The 16,239-nt window shown below is 42.9% G+C and overlaps 1 protein-coding gene across 3 annotated transcripts in view; it reads left to right on the plus strand.

Annotated features, from left to right (window-relative positions):
- The window catches only part of LOC147026497 (tetraspanin-5-like), a 49,883-nt gene that overhangs the window by 23,908 nt on the left and 9,736 nt on the right, over positions 1-16,239 (plus strand). For all 3 annotated transcript variants that reach the window (XM_085881968.1, XM_085881967.1, XM_085881966.1), the window contains 3 exons: positions 4,216-4,386; positions 5,292-5,417; positions 5,756-5,803. In XM_085881968.1, coding sequence (XP_085738094.1) covers positions 4,216-4,386; positions 5,292-5,417; positions 5,756-5,803 — 345 coding nt within the window. The remainder of the gene's footprint in view (positions 1-4,215; positions 4,387-5,291; positions 5,418-5,755; positions 5,804-16,239) is intronic.

Raw genomic sequence — 16,239 nt, forward strand, 5'->3', positions numbered from 1 at the left:
CGTCAGTTTATTTTATCATCATTATCATCATCATCCATAATGCCGCAGTGAATAGATATCATTTGGAGTCGTCCACCTGTTGTGTTGTGTTTGTGTAGTGGCTGCAGGCTGCTGCATACATAATCGTCTTGGTGGATCACATCATCGCAGGCAGTGTCCTCAAAATATAGCCTCCAGAATTTTTAATTTGCTCAAGGTGTGGGAGGAGGACAAGATTGGGACCATACTCTGTGCAGAGCGTTGGTGCTGCTTAAGCAGTCAAATGGTTATTGAGCACAATCCTGGACGGGTTGCCACTCCGACACAGGATACCAGCAAGCTGGCACTTATTTTGCTGACCTCAGAAGAATGACAGGTCGAGTTAACCCCACTTGGTATTAATTCAACAGCTGAGTGGGATTTGAACTCAGGACCCTAGGATCCAAAGCCCGCCACCCTAACCATTAAGCCAACACCAGGCAATAGGTGTGTGGAGCTATTTTTTTTTATTGCTGTCAACTGATGAGCTCTATTTCCATTTTTTTTTCACAAGTCCTTATTAAGACACTTAGTTATCAATATTCACTTGTCTCGTTTCTAATGTTTCACTTGACTATTTACACTTTTCTGATTTTGTGATTTTTATTTTTTTATTTAAAAAAAAAAAAAAAAAAAAATATATATATATATATATATATATATATATATATATATATATATATATATATATATATATATTCTTTTTTTTTTTTAAAGCCAAACATTTCCTAAGCTTTTTGGAAACAGCTATTAAATGGGGCATATCCTGCACATATTTCCATAAACCAACCAGTGAAAATATAGAATTTGTTGTGGGTCTGACAAATTCTTCCAAGATCCAAGTGAAGTTGTTCGACTGACCGCCTATTAAAGCGTAGTGTTTTCCTTTCGCACTCAAATACCATCGTTTTTTTGGTCGAATTGGCTAATTTTTGCATTTTATTTCCTTCATTCATAGATAAGTTGATTTGGAGAACAAGAAAAACCGAGATCAACTATGGTAGTTAGCAAAACTGTCAGTCAATCAGAACAGTAGACGTGTTCATTCTTCCATGATACTCACAACGCATCTCTAGCTACGGTACTTTCAGGGCCATGAATGTCGATGAGCTGTTTTGTGCATATTTTTTGAAATGCTTTGTGGGAGGACCTTTTGGATAAATTGGGAATTCCGTTTTTCAACACATTTGTTGTCATATAAAGGTGCCTTATTTATAACAAGCTACATTACATATTGCCAGTCCTGGACACATATCTCACTGATATTTTCACAGTTTTCCTCAGCAAACTTAACAGCTGCCGTACATGACTTGCATGACTTTACAGGAGACATTTTGAGATGATGTATTTAGGATGGATACATATGATTAGGATTTAAAGGGATGAAGAGTGCGTGCGTGTGTGCTTGTTGGCAAACGTTCCAGGCAATGATATCTGCAGTGTGTTTTAAATTAACAATTATACAATTTGTTTCAGGAAATATTTTGCTTTACAAATTTATTTATTTATGCAATTCAACGTCTTTAGCCATAGATATGTCGACTCTGATTTCAAGTCGAGGCATGGGGGTGTTTGCCGGGCGGGGGCGGAGGTTGTTATGCCCATGATCTGATGCTAGGTACCCCTAGCAGCTTGTTTGCAAAATTTGGTGGATTATGAGGATGTAATCTAAGGTTCAGACATATATTTGGAGAATTGCTTAATATTATTATGACGTTTATCCATCTGCTACCAATGCATGTTATCAACACTTTTGATACAGGTCATTCATCATAAAATGTTAATAAATACATGCACGTATCTTGGTGCGATTTGTCGTACACTGACTTTATCGGCTGCCGCGTTCTTGGCAAACAAGGAAAAAAAGATGAATAACCGGCCTCTAATGACACTCAACTTGTTTTTGTAACTTAAAGGATTTATCAGGATTTGGAATCTTATTTGACAGAGACCAAGCGATGCGAGGTCGATGCCGTTATTCCTAATACATTAAACATCTTGCAACCCATGCCCACAGAAAACACTCTCTGTAATGATTGCTTGTATTTTCCATCGAAGTCATGTAACTTTTTATTTTATTTTTTATTTTAACAATCTCCATGGGTAGGCACTCTTCCGATGTTGAAAGTTCAGTGTGAATCGCTCAAGCGGTTGCAGAAAAAAAAACAAATTTAAAGGTGAAAAAGTGAAGGCCGACGTACCACAACATGGTCAGTGATGGTTGTGGATGCCTCTTACTATTACTATTTATTACAGATAAGTAGAATCTTGGGGAAAGACTGCTGATGTTGGAAAATTTTCTGGTTGTCTTTTGGTACCAGAATAATGCTCAGTTTGCATTCTGTTTGTCAAATGTGTTTTCCCTTGGGTGATCCCACGCATGTAATGTCTATTCTACTCAAATGCTTACTTTATTTGAAACTGGCCATGCCTACCCGTTTTATCTCTGTACATACAGTCAAGGGTCGTGCAAGAGCTAGAACGCTGAACCGATCAGGACGCAACAGAACAAAAGGACACCAACAGCAGAGTTGAAGGACAAAATAGAGGGAGATCAGACAAGCAATGGGTGTGAGGGGGAATGAGGGGTCGGAGCAGATGAATGAGGGGGTCGTAGATAAGACTCTCAGGAAGAAAAAAAAATGGAATTTGGAGTATGGGGTAGAAAAGATCATGGTTTTGGATTTGGGGAAGGGTAGTTGATCATCTGAGATGGTGTTAACAGCTGTCTTGAAGACTTTTGGGAAGAATGAGATTTAAGAGAATGTGGATGTTGGTTCCATAAGTGGTGAAAAAGAGGAACAAATGATTGGAGGTGAGCAGTGATTCTAGATTTTCAGATTTTTGACCAGCAGGGAGTTGATGGTGGACTCTTGTGCCCCCTCCAGAAAGCTATGGGGTGAGGGGGAAGAGTGACGAAGCGTAGAAATGGAGAATGCAATACCAGAAAGGAGGTGGTGGAAGACAGACCACTGACCTGCCTGTGATGGAAAAGTGATCGGCCGTCGACTCAGATTCATCGTGGGAGATTTCAATAATCTTGAAGGCCTACATTTTCAAGGTGTGAGGCATGGTTGCCAGACCAGAATGGAGAGCAGTACTCTATCAAGCTGTGAATGAAGGCCTTGGGTGTGGATAGGAGTTCGGGTGTGCCAACGAAGTACGATGCAGGATTCCCAGTCAATGACTCGCTTTGGAGGCCAACTGTGAAATGTGGTTTGCCCAAGAAAGATCATCGCTGATAGTGATACCCCAGAGTTTGAGTAACTGAACTTCCTCAAGAGGATTATGAAGAAATAAATGGGAGGGTTTGCCATACGGTCTTTTGTGGTAGAGAGATTGAGACTGAGACACATATTTGACATATTTTTGTGTTTGACCAGCTTGTGAGTTTTGTCAAGGTCTGAAAAGCAGGAAGAGTATGCAACCTCATCTGAAAGATGAGGCATGTATACCGGCAGATGGTGGAGTCATCAGCAAATAGACAGGGGATTTTCGAGACAGTCAGAGAAATCGTTGATTGATGAATATAACTAGGTCAGAACACTGCCTTGGGGTACTCCAGTCTTAACAGGGGGAGGAGATGAAAGGATTATTTTGAAAACTACTTTTATAACTCGTCATCGTATTCATCGCCACCGCCTGTGCTCCTTCTATGTGTTATTATATATTTTTCTCCTGCTTCGAGAAATATTACTACAGTAGACATAATTTTGTGTGATCCTTCTGTGTCCATCACTTTTTATTCTGAAGAGTTCCTGCTGTTGTACCATTGGAACTATTCCACTGATGCTCCAAGTTCTGCTTCTTCTTCAATTGGGGAAAGACTTGCTTTTAAAATGGGCATTTGTATGATGAACACATTTTTGTTCCAAGTAAATTGATTAGCTTTCCAACGGTACCATTTTTATTATTCTACCACAGCGGAAACCTTTTTGAATAAAGCGTGACAGACGCTTCTCCTTTTAGTAATCGGTGATTGTGATGCATGACTGTCATAGTGAATCAAGTCCAGGCAGGTTTCAAGCTCTTCATCCCTTGAGCTTTTTGGTGAAGAATGAACAAGTAATGTTGCATATACAACTCTTAAGCATGAGTTGTGCTGAATCATCTATCCCAATTGTTATGATTGTTTAATTCACAAATTGTTTTTGTCACTGAACTCTCCTTTTCATTTTCCTTTTCTCTTTTGCTTAGTTTTCTACTTTTTTGGGACTCATCTTTTTCTTGGAGCTTACGGCAGGCGTCCTTGCATTCGTCTTCAAGAACTGGATTCGGGATCAATTGAACCTTTTCATCAACAACAATGTAAAGGCATACCGTGACGATATTGACCTGCAGAACCTGATCGACTTTGCTCAAGATTACGTAAGTCTTGTGCTAGGGAGGGGGGGGGGATGCATTCATTTTTTTTGACCCATTGCTTATTGGGAAATGACAACTTTTGTTTAATTATACCGCTGAACTAAATTTAATTTTCATCATCTTGTTTTGCCATTTAAAATGGTTTTGTTCCATCCCATCTATATATGTTGAACACAAACATTGTCGTGTAGTTTGGATACCTTTTGAACCGTGACTGTTGTATCCACTGCATCCAACATATTACTGCCTCAAAGTAGCCTTTTAAAGACATTGAAAGGACTTTTGTCATGCTTGATGTTTGCTGTCCTAACATTGCATGCACAGTCGGCCTGATGCTTTGAAAATTTGAACAAATATAGCCTTCTATTCTTGGTGGACTGGCAAGAATATTGGGAAAACAAACATGGTTTCTCTTGTATTCAAATGAGTCTGTAATCTGAAGGCATTGCTGAATGTTCAAAGTAGATAGGCTTGCCAAAACATTTAGACTTTTGTCGGCAGTCTTTATCATTGCACAAAGCATGGCAGAGGGTGTAGATTTTTGGATAGATGCCAGTCTTGGAATCGTTATGCTTGATGCTTGTGAATATAAACATGCTTTAATATTCCAAATAAACTTATTGTATTTTCTAACCATACATTCAAAAAATAATTGTTTGGGAAATCTTACCTTCCTTTTTGCTTATTTTGATATTGATTACATTTTCCTTTATTGTACCTTGGCAGGAAGTGCCAATTCAAATAAATTTGAATGTGCTTGTCACCACGGAATAAAAACGACTTCTTGTCTCTGAATAGTTTTTAACAAAATATAACATCTTAACAATAATGTGTGCTGGCTATTCAGTTGTCAGCATGCCAGGTCTGATTGATGGTAGAATTGGTGTCTTTATTTTATTTATTTGCAGTGGCAGTGCTGTGGTGCACATGGCCCAAGCGATTGGGACCAGAACATTTACTTCAACTGCAGTAACAAAAACCGAAGTCGGGAAAAATGTGGTGTGCCATTTTCTTGCTGTGTCAATGACCCTGCGGTAAGAAGAACACCGCTTGAAATGGCTTCACTTTTGTTCAAGTTAAAATTTCTGCATTATTTAATATTATCTTTCTTGCAGTAATGCATGTGCAATTGATTTTTTTTCTTTCTTTTTTTTTTTTTTGATCCTGACAAGTTTAAGTTTCAAGTTATGGATTGTTGTGCTTCATGTGCAGAACTGATGTCATCATAAACATGTGTCAACACTTTGCTAATGAAAGGGCAGTTCAAAAAAGCAATGGAGCTTTTTTTGAAATGCCAATTTTACCTGTGCTTGTAAAATTGTGAATGGTGCACAGATTATTGAACTTTTTTTGTTTGTTTTCGGGGTCACAGGAGGATGTCGTCAACACACAGTGTGGTTATGATGTGAGGTTACAAGAGGTAAAAATCCCCTCCCTGGATACACTTGGTTGTGTGAATATTTTGCTTCAACTCCTTTTTTTTTTTCTTTGCTCTATCTGTTGAATTTCCTCAATATTTGCTCAACTTTTCCCCTCTCTTCCATCTTTAAAAGAGGTGACTGCTAATCTCAAGTTATTTCCGAGACTAATCAGTGATTTATTTTTCTTGTTGTTTTCAGTCTGTTTGTCATATCTAACTCTTCCATTGTCCTTTGTCAATTTTTTTTTTCTTTTTCCCTAATTCCACTGGCTTGGGCTGGGGTCTGAAAAAGGATAGCTCGGTGGTTGTGTGCTTCACTTTGAACTTTCTCTTCTGGGTTATTATTCCTGGACCGACTATCGACTATCAGCCTAGTGATTTTTTTAGGCAGGGCGTTGCACCGATTAGTGTGCCATCCTTCATAGTCCAGCAACCAGACCCTGGAAAAAACGGTCTCGCATAACACACACCACATAAAAGGCTTTAATGCATTTGCTGTTCAAACAAAACCCCTGGAATATTTATAGGGTGGGTGTCACCTAAGATTGTGGTGTAATATATATATATATATATATATATATATATATTTTTTTTTTTACAGGCCATTGTTTGTGATAGGGGTTATTTGGTGATTTGAGATGACAATGAGGAAATTATTTTAGGTAGAGATTATAAATGACTAAGTTGGCAACTGTGCCTTTTAATTCTAAAACACAAAATAGCACTGGAACATGCAGACCTCGTTCTGTGACTATTTGAAGTTTCATCTATAGCAATAAATGTCAGTGTGTGTGTCTGCCCATCAGTCTCCTCCATAACTCAAAAACAATGAAACCTAGTGACCCAAAACTTTGCATTCGTACTAAAGGAAATTCAAGGTGTTGCATGAGTGAAAATTGGTGTTTGAGTTAATTTGAACACCCCTTTTGAAGAAAATTAATGGTCTTCTCTATCTTTTATCAAAGCTCATTTTTGGTCACCTCACAGGCCCTCGCTGGGCTGTTAATTTCCCTTTTTTTTGGCCTGCTCAAACAATGCCATGATTTGGAATAGGCCGCAATGGTTTCTCAACGATGTTTTTTTTTTCCACTTTCCTCACTCGTGTCATCAAATGCCTGATCATCATACCTACGAATCGCTGGATACATTGCAATGCTTATAAATGCCTGGCAATGCCAGTGTTTGTGGCTGTATTTCATTTCCACACATGCCATAATCTCTAGCATCTCTTGCTCTGTGCCAAATTTCAAAATTTAAACTCCGTAATTAAACTTATCAGCAGTTCTGACTGATACAAAAGTGTTCATTTGTCAATTTTGGACATTGCTTGACTCTCCGGGTGCATGGTGTTTATATGACCAATCGGCAATCACTTGCACTGCCAGCCATTTCTTATGAACCGCTTTGTTGGAGTGCTTAAGCCACTTGGTGAGCACTTTATAAGCTGCTCAGTTGTTCGTTTCCAAGCCATGGCCATCCACAGCAAAAATATTGACACTGTCACTGAATACATCAATCGACTTGAATGATGTTCAAGTCCTACTCGCTTACGTTTAGCTCTGCGTTGTCATCCTCCCTTTCCCTCTCACCCCTCTCGCTTGCTCTCTCTCCCACCCCTCTCCCTATCTCTCTGATCCCTCCCCTCTCCTCCCCCCTTATCCTCTCCCCCTTCCTCTCTCACTCCTCCTCCCCCCACTTATGTTAAGGGGACTATTTAGGACTGATGGTTTAATTTTGAATTTAAAGCAGCTTCCCCAGAGTGTAGCATGTATGAATCGGATTCGGAGTGAGCCGACCAGAGTGGTACAAAGGTCGCTGCATGTGTGAACATGCATGCATGCAGGCTTTTGCCAGGTAGATAACATAGGTTTTAAATTATATTGCCCGGTTTTATATGGAACCCGGCGGTTAAAATGAAAATGTTGCTGTTTGGGCATGTTTTATCGCTCTTCCCTTCCCTTTCCTTCCCTTCTCTTCCCTTCCTCACCCCCTCCAAACTCCCCAACCCTCTTTACCCCCTCCTCTCTTGCTCTCCATCCCTCTCTCTTTATTCCCCCACCTCCCTTAATATGCGCGTCAGCAAAGCGACGGGTGTATTTGCTAATTTTACAATAAATGCACTAATCGAGGATCAACGTCCCTTCATCAACCCCATTATTCCTGGTCAATTTGGTTGAATAATCCGGAATGTAAAACTTAGCTTTAATAAATGGATGTTAAATGTTCCCAATGATGGATTCTCTAATCCCCAGCATCATCTTTTGATCATCATAAATACTGTTACAGACTCTGCGTTCGAGGCTCACCATGAGGGGAAGCACTCTGGTCCCTCCCGAACGCCTGGTCCTGAGGTCGCCGGGCAAAGATAACTCTGCGCATCAGTGGGTTGCTAGGAAACCACGAATGCCAATTGGCACTGCCAATCATGGCAGGGTTAAACTACCTCGTAGCCGAGCGATACACTGAGTGCACACTGGCTAACGAGCAAATTAGTGGGGTAGGGGGTAGAATTTCCTGACTAAAATAACGTGCGGACCATGGTGGACTAGATGGAGGAAAAGACAGAACGAGCTGGGTATATTTATAACATAAGCAATTTATTTATAAGGGTGAGGAAAAGTATGTATGACAAGAATCAAAAGGGTTTTATTGGAGGTAATATGTACAGCAGGGAAAGCAAGGACTCGTGGGTGGGGTGCGGCAACATAATTGCAGTTTTATATACGAAAAGAAGACACAGGGTAGAGCTAAACCGATATAAAACTTGTATGAGTCAACTTGTGCAAACATTACAGGCACCATCAGACACACCCGAGGAAATTAGAGAGCAAGAAAGAGGAAAGGCAGTTTTTTTTTTAAAGTTTTTTTTGTATACACTGTCAAGGCTCGGATGATAGCTAACACACAGAACGTACAACAAGGGTAACAGCAGACAAGAGGGGTGGGAGAGGGAAGGAAAAACAGTGTGGAACAGACATGAGATCTGTGGAAAGGAGAGGGATGGGGGTGGGGTACACAGTGGTAAACAAGATGGACACTGCAGGGACTTTCAGGTCCTTGCACAACAGGGACTTTCAGGAAAGAAAGCGGGGAATTTGAAGGAGGTGGATTAACGGGGGTAGAAAAGATCGTTGTTCTGGATGGGGGAAGGTAAGAGATAGTGGTGAGCAGCTGTTTCAAAGACCTGGAGGGAAGAGTGGGATTGAAGACAGTGTGGGAGTTCCAAAGGTGGGAAAAAGAGGAATGAAAGAGTGAAGGTGAGCAGTGATTCTTAATTTTCGGTAGTTTTACCAGAAGGGGGATGCTGGCAGACCTTGAGTGTCCTGTGGAAATATGGGGGCGGGGGGGGGACATATCTCAGACAGAGCAGAGGGGCCAGGCCGAAGAGTAGACGGTGGAAGACAGAAAGACCACTGACGTGAGAGAGTGAGAGACCCACAGACTCAGCCTCATTATTACTGGAGATACCAATGATCCTAAAATTGGAGGCGTTTTCGACCTCTTTCAATACCTGGTGTGGCTGATTTGACTTGTGCTTCCCAGTCGTTTCGGAGGGGGGAGGATGGAAGAAAACTGCGGGTGTCTATGGGTGTGAGTGGGAGTTGCAAGTGTGATGCAGATGAAGTGCAGAAGAGGAAGAGTGAAATAATGCATGTCTGCAATTGCTCTTTTAGTGATTTGTGTCTACAGCAGACGAGACAGTAAATGGGTGGGACAGAACTTGTGAGAGGATAGCTTAACGTGGCGTATGAGAGTCTGTAAGTGTCAATTGTAATGAAGATTGGCTGTGGAACGCAGCGGAAGTTGAGCGCCAATGACCTGGCGATGACCCAGCAACTCCTCAGCAATGATTCGGTGACTGCTCGCTCGGTTCAGTCTTGGTGACTGTGGGAAGGGAGAGAGGGGAGAGGAGGAGGAGGAGAAATGAGAGGGAAGGGAGAGGAGAAGGAAGGGGGTGGGGGAGAAGAGATAGAGGAGAGGAGAGGACAGAGGGGAGGGAGGGGAGACGGTAGAAGGAGAGAGGAGAGGAGAGGAGAGGAGAGGAGAGGAGAGGAGAGCACGGAGGGAGGAAGGGGTGTGAGGGAGAGTGAGGCCTCACCAAACATTGCTCTGAAAACACTGCAGGAGGGTGGAGTGAGAGAGAGGTGGGGGGGAGGTGGTAGGGGTAAAAAAGATAGAAAGGTGAAGGGTGAAGGGTGGAGGTGGGGTTAGCAAAGAGAATGATATGTTATGCTTAATGACCGAACACCAAAAAAAAGAAAAGAAAAAAAAAAGAAAAGCTATACACACAACGACACAACAGAGTTTGAAAAGTAATCCGCTTGCACATCTGCAAAACTTTTATGTCCCAGTTGCAGATAGTTTGTGGGAACATGCACCAAAAGCAATCACTGAAAACATGGAAGTACCGCTCACGTACGATCTAATGATCCCATCGAACGTGAACATCGAAAAGAAAGCATTGCGACCACATATACTTTGCTACAAAAAAAGAGAAGAAGCCAATGCTAATTGAGGTGTTAATGCCAACGATGTTGGATTAAACAATGCAAAAATCAAGAAAACGACCAAATGCTACTTGACCTCAAGAATTAAGTGAAAAAATCCTGGAAGCTGAAGAATGCCAAAGATGTCCTGGTGATAATTGGAGTTGTGGGAATGACTATGACGACGAAGAACCTCAGGTGTTAAAAACCATCCCTGGGAATATTATTTCAAAGAAACTACAGTTGCAAGCTGTCCGGGGCTCAGTGACGACCCTGAAGAGAGCCCTCTGCACAAAACTTTGACACCAGAAAACTTCACAGCTTGGTCCATGAATCGTGACCCCTTACTGAAATGAAGGTGGATACTTTGAGCCCATCATGTGAGGACTCCATTCCACATTCTGAAACCCACATATGTAGATTGACACACATGCACACGCACACACGCACACGCATATGCACACACACTGGGGTGAGAGCATTTAAAACCCACCCTTTCTTCCTGGAAAAGGTCTGCCTGGATGCATGCATGCTTGTACATGCAGCGACCTTTGCACCACACCGGTCAGCTAATTCCAAATCTGATTTGTAAATGCTAATCCCCTCAATGGAGTGGGAAGGGTGGGAGAGCAGGGGTAGTGTGGGTGTAGCAAGGGGGGAGGGGTGAGAGGGAGAGGGGTCAGAAAGAGGGAGAGGGGTGGGAAAGATGGGGTGAGGGAGGGAGAGGGGTGATGGAGGGAGAGGGGTGAGGGTTGACGGAATCCGGCAGATATGACACCCAATTTATCATCCATCTGGTAGACGGCACACACTATGTTGAATCGCCCTGCCTGTGAAACACTTGGATGACAGTTTATTGCTTGGTTGGGATTCAAATCCAGGCTACATAGAACAAGCATGCGTACATTTCAGCGATCTTGCCTTGATGTGGTGATTCATTATTTCATAACTTAAAACAATTTTTACATATTGTGATCAAATCATTTATTTTGCCTTCCTTCCTCCAGTATCGAACCGCGCTTTCGCCATTGAAACTTGAAAACCGTGTGCCAAGAAGCTTCACCAAGCAAAACAGTTAAAGAAACTTTTAAAAACGAAATGTTTAATTTTTATTTGTATTTGTCTATGCTGAAGTGACGGCTCATATCATGGAAGATCGTACAAAAAGGGGAAACATCAGGGAAAATAAAATTTCATATTTTCAGTGAGCCAGCCACCGTCTGTTTCACCGCAGAACAATACGTGGCTAACAACGCATGCGAGTGACCTCTGAACTTTGTTCAAGTTGATCGACATACAGTATTGAGTGATAGTGTGAATATTGTAGAGTGCTCGCTAACTGGCTTAAGCACTCCAACTAAACGGTTGATAAGAAACGGCTCACTTGGCACATGATTAGCAATCACCGAACAGTCATATTAAACATACACCCGGAGACACCCGAAATGTCAAATATGTCTGAATTGGACAAATGAACACTTTTTTTTTTTAAGGAGTCGGAACCGCTACTATGTTCGATTCTGGAGCTTAAATTTTGTAATTCTGCTTAGTTGAGATTCTCGTGGTTATCGCATGTGCAAAAATGAAATGAAGCCACGAACACTGGCATCTGGGTATTTAATGGCATTACAGTGTACCCAGCAATTTGTAGCCTAATGAACAGGCATTCCATAATATGAGTGAGTAAAGTGAAAAAAAAACAACTATCTTGAAGAAATCGGTGTGGTCTGTTCAAGGATACGCCTTAAGACCCCACATGGAGCAGTGACGAAGGATGCGCCTGATAAAAGATGGAATTAAATAAGGCCGTTAATTACCTTGAAAAGGGGTGTTTTACTTCACCCAAACACCCAATTTTCAGTCTTGCAATTCCTTGGTATGCATGCAAAGTTTCAGGCTGATAGTTTTCATGGTTTTGGAGTTATGGAAGTGCGCACGCACGCACGCACGCACGCACGCACGCACGCACGCACACGCACACGCACACGCACACGCACACGCACACGCACACGCACACGCACACGCACACATACACATACACATACACATACACATACACATACACACACACACTTATTAGATTCGATAATTGTTGCTTTGCTATGTCACTGTTCAATTGTATTTTTAAGTGCTTTGTGCCACATTTGTTAATTCCTAAATTGACCAAGACCATTTGAGATTTTTTTTTCCAGTAACTTTCATATTGTTAATGAAGTTTTTGATGGAACTAAAGTTCCTTTTAGACTTGTACTTATCAGTAGACAAGTTAAGTTTGGGGACTTATCAAGAAGTACTTACTTATCAAGAATATTGATGTTCAAAGATGTAGCAAAAATTAACTCGGGTTACGACACAACGGAAGTGATGGGCCAAATGGCCTCATTTCATTGTTTGAGGACATACAGGATCGTACGACGACAACTTAAATTGTGTAGTCCTTTGGCGACTGTGGACCCTTTTTATATGAATTTCCATTCTGCAAATACTATAAATACCGTAATGAAATGTGATTAGTTTGATTCCTGACTAATAATTCATCTTCAAACGTGACGCAGAAGGGCGTAAACTAACCTCCACCCCTCTCCCGCCGAGAGGACACTCGATCGGTCAGAGTAGCGATATATATTTTTTGTTTTAACAACGATTTTATCAATAATACCATTTTGTTTTTTTTTATTGTGATTTTGATCTGGCCCATATTGCAATTATGAAGTAAAGCAAATTTTGGGGCAATCCCAGGGATATGGAATTGCATAAAAATAAAAGAAAAGACAATGGAAAAAAAAAATCATATAGATACAAAGTGTGTGTGTGTGTGTGTGTGTGTGTGTGTGTGTGTGTGTGTGTGTGTGTGTGTGTGTGTGTGTGTGTGTGTGTGTGTGTGTGTGTGTGTGTGTGTGTGTGTGTGTGTGTGTGTGTGTGTGTGTGTGTCACCAATCATGCAAAAACTACTGGGCTAATTGCCACCATACTTGGCACGTGGACCAAGTTTGACCTTGTGGTGATCATGGGCTAATTGGTTTCATCAAAGGAATGGGGGTTCGGGAGTGAAGGTCGCCAAAAATTATCCACGCAAATGTTATCGTGTTGTGCCACCCAGTGGCGGCAGAGGGCATTACAAGCAAGTTGTGGAGATATCTTCAATTTTTGCACTGAAAACGTCCCCAGAGTCAGGTCAGGTATGCGAGCATGCACCGGAGCAACGCGTCGCTGCTTCCACTTTCCTCCGATACTCCACTGGCCTTCATCTGGCCATCCCCCAGGCAAATGCCTGACCCATCCCCATCTCCTTGAGATACTGATCAACCAGCTACAACCACAGGGCATGTGGTCGGCCGATTGGCCTCCTCCACTCATGAGGCTCCCTCGCTGAGAGAATCTGGTGAGCAGGATCAGCATCAGGAAAATGAGTCACATGTCCGTACAGCCGCAGTTGACACTAATGGACTATGCAAGTAACAAATCTCATTTGAGTCTCTCTCAGCAACCGCTCATAGGACACAAAGTCTGACCAGCGACAGCCAAGGGTTATCCGAAGAGACCTGGTACCAAAAGAGTTAAGTCTCAGTCTCAGATCCCTGGTCAGAGTCCAAGTCTCACATCCATAGAGCAAGACTGGAAGCACCAAGGAAGCACCAAGGGCCTGAATACTCAGACTTTTGTCCTCCCGCACAGGTACCAGCAGCACCACACCCCATGATCCAGTGAATCAATGACACCCCAGGCCTGACCCAGACGTCTGTTGACCTCTGGCTCCCAGCCAGCACAGACATGAATATCACTGCCAAGGTAAGTGAATATCTCCGTGACCTCAATATCCTTGCCACAAACAGTGGGCAGCCCCAAAGCCAGAGAGTGGGCAGCCCCAAAGTCTCTGCAAATCAGGGAAGTTGGAGCTGGCAGGGTCCGGCATCACAGTGTATCCCTGATAATATATATGTATGTAATATGTGTATATATATATATATATATATATATATATATATATATATATATATATATATATATATATATATATATATATATATATATATATATATTGTTACGGATTCGCGCCCGCCGGCGTGCTGACGGCCACGTAACTCGAATCGCGGCACGTCGCCCACCGGACGGACAATCCAGTCGTGACCCTCTCGGACTAACGCCGGGAACCAGTCACGGGTGGACCTTTCGGTCTCACCGCGATCGAGCCAATCGGCCCCCGCGTGGGATAGGGTTGCTCGCCAAATTCGACCTACCTAAGTACCCACACGGAGGGTAGACCGGGCGATCGCACCTCGCCGCAGGTCGACTTCGGACACGGGCCACTTAAGCGACCCGTTCCGTACTATCGGGATAACCGAACGGTGTTATCGTCGGCCTCGACGGTTCGATTAATTATCGGGCGTATTCAGCCCACTACCAACCCTTTACGTGAAGCAAGATGAGGATTCAATGAGAGAAATGACGAAGCGAAGCGGGAAAGCAGTTCAACATAAAGCACATTTATTCGCGGCACACGGGAAGCACACATATACAATTCCACCAAAAGCACATAGAAAAGAAGAGAAACACAATGCAATTTTACACAAAAAGCAAATGTAAAAGCGAAGACACAATGCAGAGCTAATACCGACTACCGAGCACACGGCAACACTTATACAATTCGACTTCACAGACGGCGCCGACAACACATACCCAAAACCAAGAAAAAGAACACCCTCAAGGATGAGGCGGGCCTGAGGCCGAGACCGGGTCGGGCCTACCCGTCTGGTGATGAGACGCGGAGCGGCGATGGTGCCTCAACTCCGTGGGCCTCGCGGACAGTGTCTGGTAGGGGGTGGGAAAGGGGCCCCCTTGGTCGCACTATCTCAGCGCGGGGGGAAACAGGAGGGGGGGTTGCTGATGCTCGGGGTATAGAGGATTTTTATTGTCCCGCGACGAGCGTCTCCACCTCGGCCAGGTCGCGCTGTCGGCCTCCCTGGGGTGCAGCTCCCTGCACGACGCGAGCACCCCCTCGTCTGCCCTCGCCGCCTCTCCACAGCTCCGTCCCCTCCGCTCCGACTCCAACGCACACGACGACCAGCTCCTTCTTGCCAACTCCACCGCCCGCGAAGTCTTAACTCTCTGTACTCTTCTCTTTCTCTCCTCCCTTGACTGACGAACACGGTCGCTTTTATAAGCCCCGTGGCTTCGCCTTCTCATCTTTGACCCCCTCCCTTCGACCTTTCACCTCGCTCCCCATTGGCCCGAGAAAAAGTGGGCGTGAAGGCTTTTTGATCCATAAATTTGCATATATCGATCGCCCTCCAACGCCCTGGGGGCGGGGCCAATTCGCCCCTCGCTCACCGATTGGACGGAACAAAAGTGGGCGTGTGTCGTTTTTGATCCGTTTTTGAAGCACAAAATCCGTGATTTTGTACATGCTGTTCGGCGCGCGCCCTGCACGAGTCCAACACCGGTACCCACAAGCGGCGCAAGAACGGTGGCGATGCGACGGTTGCGAGGTGTGACGTGAAGGTCGTGGCGGTTGTGGTGAAGCGGCGTTGTGGTTGGTGGTTGATGTTGTGACTGGTGGTGGTAACAATGGCGGTTGGTCCAAATTAAAGATAGTAAAAGAAAAACGGCTATCCTGAAGAGTCGCAGCACGCATAAATGACATGTATTCCCACTAGACAACGGGTTTGGGCCTAACTACACATGTACTTACCGAGATACCTCACCTAAGGGACCTGAATGGTGGTTTGCGAATTTGGTAACCACAACTATATATATATATATATATATATATATATATATATATATATATATATATATATATATATATATATATATATATATATACATATATACATATATATATATATATATATATATATATATATATATATATATATATATATATATATATACATACATATATGAATGTATGTATGTATCGGGTCATGAACTGGACAGAAGGATGAAAAG

Source organism: Eptatretus burgeri, chromosome 5 (assembly GCF_056783735.1).
Source record: "Eptatretus burgeri isolate ZD-2024b chromosome 5, Ebu_testis_v1, whole genome shotgun sequence".
Lineage (NCBI taxonomy): Eukaryota > Metazoa > Chordata > Myxini > Myxiniformes > Myxinidae > Eptatretus > Eptatretus burgeri.